At 44.4% G+C, this 18,816-nt stretch overlaps 1 protein-coding gene across 1 annotated transcript in view; it reads right to left on the bottom strand.

The window, feature by feature from the left end:
• Positions 1–7,393: 7,393 nt before the first annotated feature.
• Positions 7,394–18,816, bottom strand: part of LOC107113228 (dual specificity protein phosphatase 26-like) — a 22,009-nt gene continuing 10,586 nt past the window's right edge. The window contains exon 3 of the mRNA XM_015414525.1: positions 7,394–8,614. Coding sequence (XP_015270011.1) covers positions 8,403–8,614 — 212 coding nt within the window. The 3' untranslated portion in view covers positions 7,394–8,402. The remainder of the gene's footprint in view (positions 8,615–18,816) is intronic.

The raw sequence follows: 18,816 nt of genomic DNA, 5'->3' as shown, positions 1-18,816 counted from the left end.
ATGGACAGTAAAGTTTCATGCCCACATTCCACACACATGTCACACACCAGCTTCATTAACGGTCTCAAAGTCTTATCTTCACCCAAGGTCACTCCCGTGTGAAAACCCAAGAGCTCCTTGGGGGCTGCTTGAAGAAGAGTTACAACTACAGACAATCAGTCTCTCATTCACTCCCCCGCAAAGGAATGTCATGGCAGCGAGGGCATAAGATAAGAAGCTAAAAGCAAAACCAGATGTGCCAGCAAAGAAGCAAGGGTACAAAAGCGAAACCAGCATTAGCAATACAATAAATCAATACATCCCAAGGGCCCGAGTCTGACACTCTAAAGCCACTATTTTCTCCCAGGGAACCGAGATCTGTAGTCTGCAGATTAGGGATTCTTCTGGGAGATCTCTAGGCCATTTGACCATTTCATCCAAATATTCAGTGTTTTCTCCATGAATGTCCCTTCAGCCATGACCAGTGTTCCCTCTAAGCTGAGTTAGTGTGAGCTAGCTCACAGTTTTTTAGCCTCCAGCTCACACATTTTTGTCTTAGCTCAGGAAGCAGGGCTCCAGAGCAAACTATTTTATGCAGTAGCCAAATCGCTCACTCACAACTTTAATGCCAGGAACTCACAAAGTAGAATTTTTGCTCACGAGACTCCACAGCTTAGAAGGAACATTGGCCATGACTACAAACCTTGCCACGCCAGTCACATGAGCACTTCATAAAGTATCTTGTGAAGCTTAACTGCAGGGCTATATACTTATGATCATCAGTTACCTCAGCTACTGAGCCTTCTGTGATGGTGCCTGACTATATGCACAAATCCCTGCCTCTGTACCTGACTAAATGCAGAATTCTGCAATCCTATATCTTGAAACCGTTTACCAATAATGGCCAAAAAAGTGTGTGTAGTGTGAAATACACCCATTCTAATTATGACAGTGTGCTTAATGTTTTTCTGGATACCTCTGTATGATTTCTAGAAGTTTTTCATACATAAAGTGTACCGTCACCTTCCATATGTCCCTCTGTGCCAGCTACGGGCATTAGGCAGTCATCTGTTGGCTATCCTACCACTTAGGGTGGTCCGTCTGGCATTGACCAGAGCCCGGGGGGCCCTTTTCCACCTTGGTTCTGGCAAGGTGGAGTGGGCTCCCTGAAGGGGGGGGCTCTTTGAGAGCCAGTTTGGCGTCGTGGTTAAGTGCACAGAGGACTCTCATCTGGGAGGACCGGGTTTGATTCCCCACTCCTCCTCCGCTTGCACCTGGCTGGATGACCTTGGGCAAGCCGTAGTTCTGACAAGAGCTGTCCTTGAAAAAGAGCCGTTTCTGTCAGAGCTCTCTCAGCCCCACCTACCTCACAGGGTGTCTGTCTGTTGTGGGGAGGGGAAGGGAAAGGAGTTTGTAAGCCGCTCTGAGACTCCTTTGGGTAGTGAAGGGCCATGGGGTATAAATCCAATCTCTTCTTCTTCTAATCTGGGAGAATGGGTTGTGATTCCCCACTCCTCCTCCACTTGCAGCTGCTGGATGACCTTGGGCAAGCTGTAGTTCTGACAAGAGCTGTCCTTGAAAAAGAGCCGTTTCTGTCAGAGCTCTCTCAGCCCCACCTACCTCACAGGGTGTCTGTCTGTTGTGGGGAGGGGAAGGGAAAGGAGTTTGTCAGCCGCTCTGAGACTCCTCTGGGTAGTGAAGGGCCATGGGGTATAAATCCAATCTCCTCCTCCTCCTCCTCCTCCTCCTCCTCCTCCTCTTCTTCTTCTTCTTCTTCTTCTTCTTCTTCTTCTTCTTCTTCTTCTTCTTCTTCTTCTTCTTCTTCTTCTTCTTCTTCTTCTTCTTCTTCTTCTTCTTCTGTCTTCAGGAGGCACTGCAGGGACTACCTGTTTGCCAGGGCTTTTGAAGGGGGCTAAATGGCAGGCATCTTTTAAAAGGAGGAGGGAGGGAGAGATTTGGGGTTTGCTATTTAATTTTTGGCTTTAGTTGGGGATGCTATACCTGTGATGTATCAAAATATGCTGTGGCTTATTGGAAAGGCAAAATAATAATCTACAATTGCCTAATATACTTAAGTGAGTATCTGGATTGGATTAAGCACCATATAATGTAAAACTTATAAAAATGTGGAGGAAATTGAGTTTATCTCTAATTTATGGTCTCTATCTTAAAAGTGGTAAAATTACTAAAACAGTATTAATATCATTTGTAGAGGAATTTATTAGCTTTCCTACAGTGTTTTAAAGTTTGAAATTGCTCCCTTGGTTCACAATTTACATCTCAAATTAGAAAAGGGAAGAAAAACTGGCTTTGGTTATCTTGATGACATTATAAAAGGCTTAAACTACCCAGCAGAATGGATTATCACATCAAAACACATAACAAAAGAGGTTTTGCCAGCTTACCTGACACCGATACGTCACTTTTTCACTATTGGCCTACAGACTATTATGGAAGAAGGATTGACCTTGCGCATTCTGAAGATGTTACACAGAAAAACCTATAACATTTTGTCATCACACGCACACACGCAGTTTTACAAGGCAGCTATTGACAGTATTTCCACCTCTAGGTGTTGCTCTGCAGCTACATATGACATAATAAGAGGCAAGGAATAAGTGAAAACAAATTATGTTTTTCATCAATCCCCCAAATGGTTATACTCACATTCCAAGATGATTCCCGAATTTTAATTGTTTTGCAGAGGACGGGACTGCTTCACCGTTTTAACAGGACCAACAAACACAGAGAAGCCTTTGGGGGATTATACATGGATCACAGGGTTGGCTGTTTTATTTTTTGTCAGTTTGGAGTATGTTGTTGCACCTTAACATTAAGTTGTGCTATCAGTTTTGAACGGTAGCTTCTTATACAGTGAGGCTGCCTGTACATTTCTTCTCAGGCCTAGAGCCTGTCCTGGTGTGTTTCTGACTGTAGGACACACTGTCCACTGTATTAGAACAAAGTTTGAGTCCAGTGGCACCTTTAATTCTGGGTATAAGCTTTTGTGTGCATACAAACCTCTGTCATTCCATGGACAAAATTACTGGAAGGAAAAGGAGCAAGTGAAGGGGAGGACACCACTAAAGAGGAGTATCTGTCTAGAATCTAGGATAGTGAGGTGGACAGGAAACTGGCTGGAGAACCACACCAAAGAGTAGTTGTCGATGGCATTTCAATGGATTGGAGGGAGGTGCCCAGTGGGGTGCCACCGGGCTTGGTTCTGGGCCCAGAATCTGGATCTGGATGAGGGAGTGGACTACTAATTAAATCTGCAAATGACACCAAATCAGGAGGAGCAGCAAACTCCCTGGAAGATAGTGGCTGATTCCGCACCCATTCGCTTCCCCGCAGTTTCCCCACAGCCACGTCGGGAGGTTAATTTCCCTCTACACTGCATGCCGCTTTCACTTTCTTTATTCATTGGGTTTTCTGGTACCTTCTGCATAGATTGATGGCCATTCAGGGGTAACTTCACAGGCAGTACGGTTGCCCAGCAAGGAGCTTTGTGTGCTTTTATGGACATAAATGGACTGTGTATAAAACGTGCAAAAGGGACTCTGATGTAAGGTGACCAGATTGGGATGCCAGACACGTGCCAGCAGTAGCCTGAGACGATGAGCCCGTGGTTCCCGAGGTTGCCCATTCCAAGATGTATCCCTAGACACATGAAGCACTCCAAAACAACCATCTGCCATTGTGCTTTAAACCAGGGACTCCCGATGCCATTAAGAGAGTCCTTCTTCATCACACAGGCAACTTTCCTTCCCCCCAACCTTCTCTGCGCAGCGAAGACACAAAAGATTCGTTTCCGCCTTCCATTGACAAAGGACTTGGCCTTCCTAATCCTCTCGAGTAACCGATTCTTCCTGACCTGGCTGAGGAAATGAACTTCCATCACAACAGGTGACAGCCGATGAGTCATCCCTACCCTCGAGGTGTCTCTGCCATACACTTAGAAGTTTAATATTGACCAACCCTTTAAGCCCCCATCCCCATCGCGGACGTGACTTTTGGAACGGACCGCCAGCAAAGCCCTCCCCCCAGAGCCCCCATACAAAAGTGGGCACCCAGCAACATGCTCTCTAGACCTCTCTTTAGCTCTCTAAACTCACCCTGCCTCTAAGACTTTTGGACTGCGGCCAAAGTCTCCACGTGTTTCTGGCCAGTTCAGAGCACGATCTCTATGTCCTATTAGTCTCCCCTATTTTTCCACTGGGACGCACCATCTCGCCGGACAGGTAAATATTGCCCCTCATGCGGATGTCTATTGATTTTCCATCTAATTTTCTTAGAAGCTGTGTAACTGTGGGCGTGCTTGTGTATTGTTTGCTTGTGAAGAACCTACAGTAAAGGAATCATTTTATATTGGAAGAAGTGGGACCCCTACAGGGCTCTTTTTGTAGAAAAAGCCCAGCAGGAACTCATTAGCATAATAGGCCATACCCAACAGCTGAAACTCATTAGCATATTAGGCCACACCCATGACAGCACAGCTCATTAGCATATTAGGCCACACCCATGTGTTACCAGAAGTGTGCTCATCCAGCCACACCCACCTTTTGCTTGGTATTCTGTTTACCTTGTTTGTTGTCAAAACCCAGGGCCTTTTTTTGTAGCAGGAACTCCTTTGCATGTTAGGCCACACACCCCTAATGTAGCCAATCCGAATGAGTTCCTGCTGGGCGTAGCCAACTCAGGAGCCATCCGGAACTCCGTTCCTGTGCGTTCCTGCCCAAAAATAGCCCTGCCTGTATATAAAAGTGTTTGTTCCCTTATTGCCTATTGCTATTGTATAATATCTCATATTCCCCAATATTGATAATAACTAAGAGCAATCAGGCTAACAGTACGGCATTGCCCCCGGGGTATCTGAATGCGGTTTTGAGCTGCCCCTTTTCCTTCCTCCACTTCTGGTTCGAAGGGAACAATAAGCAGACAACATGACACGGCTTCATTGATCTCTGTCAGTTCCCCCGCCCCTATTTCCCCCATCTGTATTTATCGCCTCACCATGAATTACTAGCGTCAGTCAGGTGCGATCCACCATTCAAACCATCTCCTACATGGCTAATGACCTCTGAGGCAAGTACTGGCACAGGAAAATCTGCACACCAGTGCAGGAGTGAGCGTTGAAAACAAAATAGATGGCACACTGACATGGGACTTAATGGGTAGCAAATGCAGAAACCAGGATCCGAGGTAATGCAATGAAAATAGATATTTCAAGGTAAGGGGGAACCAGGTCAAGTGCTGAGAAAATGTGGAGCAAATGCCAGATGCAGAATGGGCCAGTGGTAGAGTTCAGTGAGATCTGAACACAATGAAAAAGTGGATGGATGTGAATTAGATGCAATTAAACAAGAATAAGTGCAGAGATCTATAAAGGTAAAGGTTCCCTTGCTCGAAAGCCAGTCGAATCCGACTCTAGGGTTGCGGTGCTCATCTCCGTTTCCAAGCCGAAGAGCCAGCGCTGTCCGAAGACGTTTCCATGGTCATGTGGCCGGCATGACTAAACACCAAGGCGCACGGAACGCTGTTACCTTCCCACCGAAGTGGTACCTATTTATCTACTTGCAATGACTTGCTTCCGAACTGCTCGGTTGGCAGGAGCTGGGACTAGAGACGGGAGCTCACTCCGACATGCAGCACACCCGGGTCTCGAACTGCTGAACTACTGACCTTCCACAGCCTGCAGTTCAGCGTCTTAACCACTTGAGCCACTGCAGCTCCTTCACAGAGATCTATAGCTGGGTAAAAAAAGAGAGAAGCATGCATTCTAGATGGGGGACACACTTCTGGGTCACCGTCAGTGTTCCCTCTAAGCTGAGTTAGTGTGAGCCGGCTCACAGTTTTTTAGCCTCTGACTCACATATTTTTGTCTCGGCTCAGGAAGGATGGGGTTCCAGAGCAAACTAATCTATGCAGAAGCCAAAGTGCTCACTCACAACTTGAATGCCCAGGAGAGCTCACAATGTAGAAGTTTTGCTCACAGGACTCGGCAGCTTAGAGGGAGCATTGGTCGCCATGTGTGTGAACAAGATCCTGGGGTACAGGTGGACTAAGCTAAATATGAGCAGTCAGTGTGATGCAGAGGCAAAAAAGACTAGTGTAGTCTTGGGATGTATCAACAGAGGCACAACAGCCAACACGCAAGATGCCATAGTCCCGCTGTACACTGCATTGATCAGGCTGCAACTGGAGTCTTGTGTGCAGTTCTGGAGGCCTCACTTCAAAAAGGATGGGGACAGAGTGGAGCGGGTGCAGAGTAGGGCAACAAGGATGATCCGGGGCCTGGAGACCGAGCCCTACGAGGAAAGGCTGAGGGTCTTGGGAAGGTTCAGTCTGGAGAAGGGGAGGCTGAGTGGGAACATGATTGCTCACTTGAAGTATTTGAAAGGCTATTATACTTATTAGAGGAGGGCAGGGAACTGTTCCTGTTGGCAGCAGAGGATATACTCGCAATAACGGGTTTACAGGCAGAAAGGTACTGGGTATTAGGGGAAAAATTTACAGTAAGAGAAGTTTGGCAGAGGAATCGGCTGCTTAGGGAGGTGGTGAGCTCCCCCTCACTGGCAGTCTTCAAGCAGTGGCTGGAAAAAACTTGTCAGAGATGCTTTAGGCTGATCTTGTATTGAGCAGGGGGTTGGACTAGATGGCCCCTTCTAACTCTATGATTCTGTAAGATAAAGGGGCAGGGGAGAGAACCATTTATACTGCCTGCAATTCTAGGAGGACAGAGTGGGTTATTTGCTGTATGATGGGACACAGGCCATCCTTTGCACTTTGAGTGCCGTCATTTAGTCTGTAGTTGCATGGTCATATTGTGGCCAACTGGTGCATAATGGCCTAAAACATGAGTACTATAAAGCAGCATGCTATCCATGCACACCTATGGACGCCATTCCCCTTTGGACATGGAAGTGTGCTTGTGCACGGACACTATCGAGCCCTGGCACACAGGCCACGGTGACTCCTGTCCATGTACCAGTCTCCTGCTTTACTGCCCTTTGTGCACCTTTAAGACCAACAGAGTTTCGTTCAAGGTCAGCGCTTTCATGTGCACGCACACTTCTTCAGGTACATTGGACTGGTAGGTAAGGTTCAGACTTATAGATTGGAATGGATTGGTAAGGTTCAAACCATACCTTCCATTCCAATGTATCTGAAGAACTGTGCGTGCACACAAAAGCTCCTACCTTGAATAAACCTCTGTTGGTCTTAAAGGTGCCTCTGGACTCAAACGTTGTTCTGCTGCTTGAGACCAACATGGGTCTGACCACCTGGGTCTACCTGCCCTTTGTGCAGAATGGCTGCATTCCTGGTCATCCCCCACCCAAGTTCTTCTCCTCGTGGTTCATGAATGGTACTCAGAATGACTACAAAGTCCAACGCACTGAAACTTGTTCACAGTGTTTATTTTTGAGGTCACTAAGAGCTGAGGCTACATAGGTGTGGTGGAGAGAAAACAGAAGTTTGGTGGCTGGGAAAGAAAGCTGGGAGCGGTCGGTGGGCAGAGGATTTGAGGCCTAGTGCAGAAAGGACCAAAGTGGCAGGCTGAAGAACTGTCACGCCAAATGATGATTCTACCGTAGTGCCATTAGTGGGTTATAATGAGCACTGTCTTTAAAAGTCCTGTCTTTAAAAGATCCTCCTCCACCAGAAAAGCAGAACTTTAAAAAATGTTGACAGCTGCACACAAAGACTCTAGGTAGGGTTGCCGACTTCCAGATGGGGCCTGGAGAGCTCTCGGATTTGCAAAAGTGATCTTAAAGGATTGGTGTCGATTCCCCTCGAGGAGGGCGGGCTCCACAGCCTCACATCCCTCCCGCGGCCCTTCTACTCCCCGGGCCCCACCCCCAAGCCCAGAGTTGACGACCCCAGCTACAGGTGCAGGCTTCGTGTCGGCGGAGGCGTCCTCCCCCCTTTCGCCTCTGGCAGAACGGAATGCCTTTCTTCAGGTGACTCCTGCTACCAAATGAGTGTGCATAACCACCACACCCTTTCAGGAGAGGTATTCCCATCCATGTGCGCACATGCCCACTTCTAAAATGCTGCCTGTTGGCGCACACACACACCCCAATGCCGCAGAGAAGTGGTCTGTAACGTGGTCTCCTGGCACCCATTTTAATTTTTCAGCAATGCCCCTCTTCCTAAGATCAAAGCCGAAGTCCTGGAGATTTGGGGATGGAGCCTGGGTAGGGGACAGGGACCTCAGTGGGGTACAATGCCATATAGTCTGCCCTCAGTGCATCCATTTTCTCCAAAGGAACTGAGCTCTGTGGTTTGGAGATGAGGTCCACAGATCCCACCTGGGGGCTGGCGTCCCTACTTGGCAGGTGCCCTGGCGCCCACACGCACCCTGTTGCAGACCCCTGACACAGATCTGTCCACCTGGTTGCCTCCGTTTTTCTTGCTTCAGCTTACAAGAATTGACACGGGCTTATCTTGTAGTGCAACTCCAGATCAAGATCTTGCAGCTGTTTGAGGAACCCCTGGTTTGGGGAGATGGCTCGGTGCTGGAGAACCCTTTCCACAGCATCCCTCAGCGAAACGTTCTGGTAGATCATGAGATAAGCCAGCACCAGGGTTGCCGATCTGCTTTTACCAAGAATGCAGTGAACCAAAACCTTTCCTGAAGAAAAACAATGCAAAAAAGATACAAACATGAAACCCTTTGATCCTTTCTCGTGTTATCAACTTTCTTTGCAATACGGAATTGGACTGTTTCTAATTTTCTTCAAAGAAACTTGAATTCTCTGTCACAAAGAGAAAATAATGTCCCAAAGATAAAATAGCATTTATGCAGATGAGCTTCTGTGGTGGCTATGGGGTGGGTTGGGGTGGGGAGGCTCTGAGGGAACCGTCTTCTGGACTGAAGAATGTCCAGTACCCCACTCTGGCCTCCTTTATATGCCCACACTTCCGTTTTCAGAACGTGTTTGCGATTGTGGACAAGAGATGATAGAAACTATGGATCATATAATGCTTTTTTGTCCTAAGTGGAATAAGGAAAGAGAGAGATACATCATTCCCGTTATGAGAAAAGAAAAGCTTCCCCTCCTTCCTTGGGTAGTTTCAGTGCTATTGTCTGATAACTTCCCTGACAATCAAACCACGGCTATAGTGGCTTCCTTTCTAGCTGCGGTGATTAAGAAAACAAATCTCCCTGAGTTTAACTAGTTTACTGCTGATAACTGTCGACCTTTTAAGTGCGTGTTGTTGTTGTCTTTTTAATTTGTTTTATTTTATCCTGTACAGTTGCTATGGCTTTTTTGCTAATGCTATTATTATTATTATTATTATTATTAGCCCACAACCAAATAGAGGGGGACACAAACTTTACAGTAAAGATTTACAGTAGCGTGTGAGCTGTACGTTCCCTAAATGTCTCTTATTTGGAAACCTGCTAGACTGAGGCTATACTTATATGTGAGGTAAACCGAGACCCCGGCTGCGTAGCTTTTTGACTTGACAGACAAGACACAGAAGGAGATGAACCACAAAGGTGCATTCAACAGAAAATAAAGTATGTCATAAGGTACATATGATGTGTGGATGACTTCAATATATAAAGTAAAGCTGGCTCTCAAGTGAGGGAAATAACCCCTGAGCGGAGGTTTGCTTCCCTTTTCGCTGGACAGGTGGCTCCCTCGGCCGGTTCAGGGCCGCTCTTTTCTCTCACAGAGCCCCTTTCCACAGAACCTGCACACACACCAGTTAAGAATTATGGGCCCTGAACAGGATGTTTATTTATTTTATTAAATTTATGCATCTCCTACCCTGCAGAGCAAACTCTGGGCGACTTACAACACAAAAACCAGCTTTTCCCCCTCAGCCAACCCCCCAAGCCCTAACTAAAAAGCCCAAAAAAACACCCAGCTAAGCTGACCCCCCCCTTTGCAGAGCCAAAGTTAAAAAGCCCCAAAAGTTAGAAAGCTTTCTTCACCCTTCTTAAGGCTGAGGCTGGTTTAGCCCCCGCCCATCTAGAGGAGATTAAAGATTTTTTGCAGCAATATAACCAAAGAAACTACCGAAGAGCAAGGGAAAATCTTAAATGACCAAGTAACCATGTGTGAAATTACAGAAGCAATAAAAAAAAGAGAGAGAGAGAAAACACCAGGCCCTGATGGATTACTGGCAGAATTCTATCACGTATCTGACATGTATCATATATTCTATCATGTAAGTGACACTACCTTTAAAATATGTAATGCAGACCATAAGAGCTGAAGGTAAAATACCAGAAACTTGGAATGAAGCCCTAATAACATTGATACACAAGCAAAACTCAGATGAGAAAAAATTAAAAACTACAGACCAGTCTCACTATTACATGCGGACTATAAAGTCTATGCTTCAGTTTTAGCTACAGGACTGAAAAAAGTATTAACACAGACAAATACATCAAGACCAAGCAAGATTTCTACCAAAAAGAAAACTTAGAAATAATGTTAGAACAGTCTTGAACTCTGAAGGACACCCAGAAAAGCAAATGGCTTTAATTTTTCTGGATGCGGAAAAAGCATTTGACAATGTCAGGTTGAGTTTTATGTTGGAACAACTAGCAGATTCACAATGTGGCAAAGAATTTTTTACAATAGTTAAAGCAATCTACTCTAAACAACATGCAAAGTTCCTTATTAATGGAGACTTATCACAAAGCGTTGAAATACAAAAAGGAACCAAACAAGGTTGTCCATTTTCCCCATTATTGTTCATATTTGTATTGGAAATTCTGAATGATACCATCAGAGAATATAGATGCATCAGAGGACTTAAAATAAGAGGAGAACAATATAAACTACAAGCGTTTGCAGATGATCTGGTATTTATTTTAGAAAATCCATTGCACCCAATTACACAGTTATTAATAACACTACAGAAATATGGTCAGGTTGTGGGTTTGAAGATCAATTTGACTAAAACAAAAATGTTAGTAAAAAATATGACGAAAAACCAAACCCAACAGTTACAGGAGAAATCAGGTTTTGAAGCACAAAAAAGAGTGAAGTATTTAGGTATAAACATAACAAATAGATGTAGCTCTTTGGTGAAAGATAACTACATGGAACTTATGCAGGAAATCCAAAAGGACTTTGAAAAATGGGAAAGCCTACAAATAACCTTGATGGGCAGAATAACCACAATAAAAATGAACATTCTACCAAGATTGATATTTTTATTTCAAACAATCCCAATCCTGCAAAATCAACAATACTTTAAAGACCTGGATAAAATGATGTCTAAATTTATATTGCAGAACAAGAAACCAAGAATAAAAATGAAGGCCCTACGAGATGCAAAAGAAAGAGCTGGATTTGCATTACCCGATTGGCAGCAACCCTGACATGCAAATCCCTCTGTTGTAGCTTGGTATAGCTTCCTATAAAATATCTCAGTTATTTTATTTAAATCTTTGGGTAAGTTTTTCTTCTTCTCCTACACTGTCCTTTAAAATCTTTATACTTCTCTTTTCTTTTTCTTTTCATAGTTTATATGCTAACCATCTGGTTGGTTTATTAGCATTTTGAAAATTGTTTTGTTTTGCATAAGTAATCTTTTTTAGTTATTTCTTCTGTCAACAGGCCATTCATTTGATGTTGTAACAGCTTTAATTTCACTCTTAGATATTCAGCTGATGGGTCTTGTTTCAAATTTTCTTCCTGCATCTTAATATGGTCCTTGATTTGTGAGAACTTTTCTGTTTTGTGTTGGTTTTTTTGTGCGCACTGATTCTCTGATTATCCGACCTCTGGCATAAGCCTTGAATGCATCCCATACAGTTAGAATGGAAATATCTGGTTGGATGTTCTGCTCAAAAAACATTTGAAATTCTTTTTTGGTCTCTGTTACAATTTTTGAATTTTCCAATAAAAATGTATTAAAAGTCCATCAGTTTTCCTTTGGTGTATCTTGCAATGTAACCATAAGAGGATTATGGTCTGCAAAAGTTGCTGGTAGTATTTCTACTTCTACTAGGTCATTTAGGATTGTTGCTGAAATCCAACACATATCTATTCTTGACCATGACTTATGTCTTGCTGAATAAAAGGTATAGTCTTTCTTTTTGGGGTTTCTTTTTTCCAAGAATCGATCAGATTATGCTCTTCAGCAAGTTGTAAAAATGTATTTGGGAACTTTTTTCTGTTTTCTGTCTAGAAGCTTATCAAAAACAGCATTATAATCTCCAATCAGACAGATTTCCTCATAATTTTGTTTTAAAATGAGTTCTTGTAGCATTTTGTAAAAATGTTCTTGGTGTTGGTTTGGTGCATATATGTTTATAATTAAAGTTATTTTGCCTTGTCTTTGTATTTGAACTATCAAAATTCTGCCATCTTCAGAGCTGTAGATTAATTCTGGCTGCAAGTGTTCTTTAACATATGTCCTCACACCTCTCTTTTTCTCTCTTAGTCCAAAGAAAAAAAATTCCACATTTTTTTAAATCTCCAAGTATTTTTGGTCTGAGTGTTTGATATGGGTCTCTTGTAGACTTATCACATTCAATTGCATCTTTTTAAATTGTTGAAAAGTCTGTCTTCTTTTTTGGTGTGCATTCAGTCCGTTAACATTTATTGAGATTATCTTTATTCTTCTTCTATCCATCTTTGATTTGTGTTTTGTTGTGTCTTTGTTCTTCCGTTTAAATCTTGTAATCTTCTGGGACATTGCATCCTTTCTAGTTTTCCCTGTTTTTGTAGTTTTTCCAGTTCCTATAGCTGCAAGAAGATCAAATCAGTCAATCTTAAAAGAAATCAACCCTGATTGTTCCCTGGAAGGCCAAATAATGAAACTGAAGCTCAAATACTTTGGCCACCAACTGAGAAGGGAGCACTCACTGGAGAAGACCCTGATGCTGGGAAAGATTGAAGGTCAAAGAAGACAGGGACGGCAAAGGATGAGATGGTTAGACAGTGTCATAGATGCAACAAACATGAAATTGAGCCAACTTCAGAGGACGGCGGAATACAGGAGGGCCTGGCATGATCTGGTCCATGGGGTCGCGAAGAGTCGGACTCGACTGTGCGACTGAACAACAACAACAGTTGCTCCTTGTGCTTCTTGTTGGTCCTCTTCTGTGTTTTCTGTTTCTTCCTCAGTTTCCAAATCTTCACCATGTGTTCTTAAAACCTCTTCCACTTTAAAAGTATAGTTGATTTATACCTTTTCTTTTTATAAATAAAAAAGATGACTTCTGGGAGTAGCCATCTGTATGGAATTCCATTCTTTCTGAGGGTGCTTATGAGGTCCATATAGCCTCTTCTCTCTCACTCTCCATGGAATTTCCTTTAAAATTTTGATTTCTGTTTTTTCTATTTGCAGAGGTGTTTCATTTGTTGCTTTCAGAATTTCATCTCTTATTGTTCTTTTGTGAAATCTAACATGCACTTCTCTTGGCAGTTTATTTCTCCTTGCATATGCAGAGTTCATTCCATATGCACTATCAATTGCATTATAGAGTTCATCTATATTTTCTGCTTTCATATATTCTGCCAATATCTGTGCTATTTCAAATTTCAGTTTCTCATCTTGTTTCTCAGGAATATTTTGGAAACTTAAAATATATGCTGCTTTATCCAGCTCTAGTTTAATGAGAGCTTCTTCCATGGAATTTTGCTTTTTTCCTACTGTTTCTACTTTGAATTGCATATTTCCAATTTGTCTTCTATTTCCGTAATAGTTTTAGCCAAGGAAGAAAGGTTTTGAGAATTTTCTTTAAACTGTTTTTGTATTTCTATCATCTGGTGTGTCATTTGCTGTGAAAGTGTATCTAGTTGAACTTGCATGGGATTGACAGTTGCTGTTACAGCCTCTTGTATAAGATTTTGCAATCCTTTTGCTGAAATCTGTACCAAATTGGCAGCTACCAATTTAGGTTGGCCAGGAGAGGGGCCAGTGAGAGGTTTACCTTTTTTTATCTGTAATGTTATTAACTGTGTTGTTAAGTATATTTTAAATTACTTTAAACTAACACCCTTTAAAATGTACACTAGTCATAATATTCAGACCAGAGAATCACCTAATATAGACAATCCCCCTCCCAGTCAATCCCCTTAATTTTAAATTCCCTTACTGTATTATAAAGGGAAAAAATGAAATACCAGTACTCTCAGTATAAACACACAAAGGGTTATCAGCAGTTTACATTACATTCAGGAACAGTTTGTACTTTGGTAGGAACAACATATAAAACCGTAGCAGTTCCCAATACACATATCCTCTCCGGAAGTGATGTTTAGAAAATGAAAATCAGTTCCAGTCAGTTTATAAGCTTCTCTTTTCTTCTTTCTTCAAAATGTATAAATACTTTATCTTTGATTTGTAATCCAAATGCAAAGTTACAAGAAATTGTAATCCAATTAAATATCTTTTTATAGATCCATAGTATAGTCAAATTATAATTCCAACTGGGGATTTAAAGAAGGGGGTGTGATCCAAATGTTCAGATATCCAAAATTGTAATCCACAGGGTCCCAAAACATCAAATCACACTTGAGGAATAAATTGGGTCTATCAAGAAATTGTTAAATCCAGACACCGACCATATCTTTTAGCCCTTAAAGGTATTTTATATGTATTAAAGTAGTAGTTCTTTTCTAAGCTGCTTCTGAAGTGAGGGGGGGGAAATCCCTCCTCCTCTCTCTTTTCCACTTTCTTTTTAAAGGGCTAGATCAGAATAAAGAATCTCCTCTCACAATTTAAGGCTTTAGGAGTACTCGCCATGTCAAGGTTTCTTTTGGAGTTGTGTATGAGGTCAGCTGCATTCCCCTCGTCCCGGTGGTTCACAGCTGCACAGCTATGGAGTCCATAGGTGTTCGTGCATGGGTTCAGTCTTTGGGGCAATCTGGGACTCGATCTGCTTGCTGCCACTCGCGAAGAGTCCCAGATCAAGCCCCTTGCTTGGCCTCCTCTATGGGGGCTCCAAACCCATGGGGGCTCCAAACCCAGAGATCCAGACGGCTTCACAGGAGCTCTCTCGTAGCCATCTGTCCTCACTGCAATGAAAACTGGAAACTCCAGGCTTAAATCACAAGGATTGGTTCAGAGCCTAGAGGAGAGGTGGGACTTTTAAGGATGATTGCCACTGCTTCTTTTACATGAACTTATAGACTGGCATTATCCATTCCGAAATTTGAGAAGAGGAAAAGGGTGTGCCAATGAGGGGAGGACTCTGTTGCCAGTTGCCAAGAAAATGTATTTCATGGATTTAGTTTCAGTCACCAGTTTTGGGTCTCTGAATGAAAACTTGACAGCCCTATCTGAATACTTGGGAACTAACAGTGCGATTCTAAGACCACTTTCATGGGAGTAAGCCCCCTTGAGGAGACATTGGCAGGATTCTGAGGAGACCTGCTTAGTAGTGTTGCCAGTTAGCAACCCCTGGGAGGCAGAAGGGATGGAGACTCGCCGTAACGGCACCATGTGATGCTGTGTGACATCACTTCTGGAGGCGTAACCGTAAGTGATGCCACTGGCTCACAGAATGCTCAAGGATTTTCCTGGACCTCTCTGTGTGTGTGTGTGTTTTAAGAAATAAGACAATGAACAAACATCCATCTGAAGAAAAGAATGTTCATGCTGTGCTTCAATAAAAAATGGGGGACAGTCAGAGAGCCTGCTTGAAGTATTGGAGAATATCAGCATTTGAATTGCTGATCAATACATTGGTGAAGATGAGAGGAAACCAAACTCACTCACAGGTGTGTGAGGGGAATGAATTGACTCATTTTCAGATATGTCTGTATGAATTGGAACAGAGGTGAAGGTCCAGTGCTATCAATCCAGATTGTGGCAAGATCTCTATGCTGACAGGGTCCTTTTCCCCCAGGCAGGACAGAACAGATGTGTACATAATTACATACAAAAAGAGACTTCCTTCCTCCTCCCAACTCCATGTAGTCCTGCTCCTGAATAAGTCTGAAGTATGCAGAGTTTTCTGCTTCACTCCTAATAGGAACTAAGTGATTGATAGATAGGCTAGCTACGTGTAGGACTTGTTTGTATTTCTTGTGTCATGATTTGCCACTGAGAATTTGAAAAAGGACCTAGGGCCCCGGTCATACAGGCTTGAAAATGGGGGGGGGGAGCGTGGCTGTTTGCCCCGGAGCAAAATAACGTGTGACTGCGCAATCAGGCATCTGGTTGAGGTCTCGTCGAGGTCCCATGGTTAGGGGGGAGGTGCTGATCACACAATGCAGCAAAGAAGCGGGGCGGGGCGGCAAACGGGGTGGTGGGGTTTTTTTAAACTGAAATGTGCGCATACTCCGTTGGGTGTTTGTGCGCATCCCATGGAGACTTGGGGGAAAAAAAACTTTTTGCGAGGGGACATGGGCGGGCGCCGGATGCCACCGGAAACGCGATCAGACGCCCGCCCTTGACCCGCGGTTTCCGGAAACTAGTACCTTGGAGGTACTAGTTTTTTACCCCGCATCTCAGGAAGCCTCGGGTGAGCCACGGGAGCTCTACGCTTCCCAGATGTGGCGCTGTGATCGTGCCCAGAAAATCCACCTATCTCCCGTCTCTGTAGCATGGCTAATGCTCCGTGTGACCGGGGCCTAGGATTGGTATGTCTCTGCATTTTGAAACTCACAGGTTGCAAAACCATTACAGGGTTGCTTTGGCTGGGGCTCTGCTCAGTAGGATTTGGGGTCATGCTCTACATGAGGCTCCCACACTTCTGTCATTTCACAAAATGTACAAAACAGATATGTTCAGGAGGGCATTTTTATAAAGAGATTGGAATCATAATATCATGGAGCAGCTCATGAGATTGCTTCTACAAAGGATAGTATTGATATATCTAATTCTCAATATGGCTCCATCAGTAGATACTTAAATGCAGAGACTGGAGCCATGAACAGACCAAACTGATTTTTGTAGAAGTCCGAGAAAAGCCTCAGGTTTGTAGAAAATCCTGAAATCTAAAAACAAAAAACCCAAAACATAATACTAGGGGGTTTAAAAACCCCCCTCAAATAATGAAAGCAGGGCCTGTAGCTTTAAGAAACAAATGCCCTCTGACCTTAATGGTTGTTGCTGGGCAACCAGAATGATATTGCCAGCCTTCAAGCTTTAGTTTCTGTCAGTAAAATACAGCGGGGGGGGGGGGCTTGGCCCTTTCCAGGGCTGTTTTGGACTTTGAGGGAAAACTTACTGGGGCCAGGCCTGGCAACAACCACCAGGTGACTTGCTACCTCCCAACTTGCATGACACACCCAGCCCTGGCTGGTTGCTACTGTTCCCCTGCAGGTCTCTCATTTGTAATCTTTTGTAATGTTTATTATACATATCACTTCCATTTTTACTACAATATCCTCTGTCTTTGTAGAAACTAAGCAGGATCAGCCATGGTTAGCATTAAATGAGAGACCACCAAGGAAAAACAGGGTTGCTATGCAGAGAAAGCAATGGCAAATGGCTTCCATTCATCTCTGGCCTTGAAAACCTAATGAGGGATCACCATAAATCAGTTGCAACTTGGCAGCACTTTATAATCATAAATAATAATAATCCTCCCATGTGATACAAGCTTGCCGTGCTGGTGGGGCTTCTGTGGGCTATGCTATCAGCAGTTATGTACTTATTTTATTCCCCTTTTGTATCCTCTTGGTCAAGACTTCAGTCATATAGACCTGTAATAAATTGAATTGAAATTGCTATCAGCAGTGTGGCTGGTGGCAGGGTCTCCCGTGCTAGACAGGCCTCTGCTAAGAAGTTAAACTAAATGCATTCCAAACCCCCATCCCATATGGTGAAAAAATACCAGCTCAGTCATAGCCCGGGTTAACAAAGACTGCATCAAAGATTCCCGGATCTTTGGCGAAAAATGGGCTACAGGACACAGGCCCTTCTGTTGGGCAATGTAACGAAATGGCTGCCAGTCAGAGGCAGCAGTTTATCTTAAAATGGCTGCCAATCTGGTCGTCCTCCTGGAGGGGGGAGGTGCTCCATCGGGGACAATGGGGCTGCCGTACCTCCCTGCCTACGTTTCCCAGCAGCTTTGAGGGAAAAGTGTGGGGAAAGTAGGGGTCCACCCCAGGGGCAGACTCCTGCTACCTCAGACTCCGTGAGCCACCCCGGCCCACGTGGTGGAGAGCCAGGAGGGCAGCAGTCCTGGTGACCGGTCCTGAGGGAGGGGCTGAAGTTTCACTTCAACAGCAAAGAGGGGGAGAGCAAATCCTGTCACTCAGCCACCCATTACGGAGGTAGTTAGACCAGGGGTTGGGGTGTGTGTATGTAATGTATTCAGCCTGACATGCCCGGACTTGCCCGGGCTGGCCAGGCACAATTCCTATGTTAGCTTCAGTCGAAAGACAAAGGATCCAGAGGATCCTAGCCGGCCCTATCAAAAGGGCTAGCTTCCCAGCCGGGAGACCAATGGTCACCCGGTTACTGTAAATAGCCTATCGGGAGTAGGGGGTGTGGTTAGGTATGCTTGGTGGCGGGTTTTCTGAATGTATATAAACCGGCCTGCGAGCCGGTCAGTTGTCTTTGTCCTGAACTAAATAAAGGTATGCTTAGCTGAAATCACTCTCCGTCTGCATACTTTTCACTGGCGACGAGGGTGGGATCCACGACCCCATGAACAAAGACCCGGACGCCAACGCGAGCACCGCACCGAGCCCCGACGCCGAGACCTCCGGGAACCGCGCCGCTTCGCACCCCAGCTCTCCGGCTTTTCACTGGCGACGAAGGTGGGATCCACGACCCCATGAACAAAGACCCGGACGCCAACACGAGCGCCGCACCGAGCTCCAACGCCGAGACCTCCGGGAACCGCGCCATTTCGCATCCCAGCTCTCCGGCAACCACTCATCGCTCCGCTCCCGGCTC

The sequence above is a fragment of the Gekko japonicus genome, unplaced genomic scaffold (assembly GCF_001447785.1).
Source record: "Gekko japonicus isolate JY-2015 unplaced genomic scaffold, Gekko_japonicus_V1.1 scaffold484, whole genome shotgun sequence".
In the NCBI taxonomy this organism is placed as follows: Eukaryota; Metazoa; Chordata; class Lepidosauria; order Squamata; family Gekkonidae; genus Gekko; species Gekko japonicus.
The sequence above is the reverse complement of the archived record's forward strand: the minus strand, read 5'-3'. Positions and strand labels throughout refer to the sequence as shown.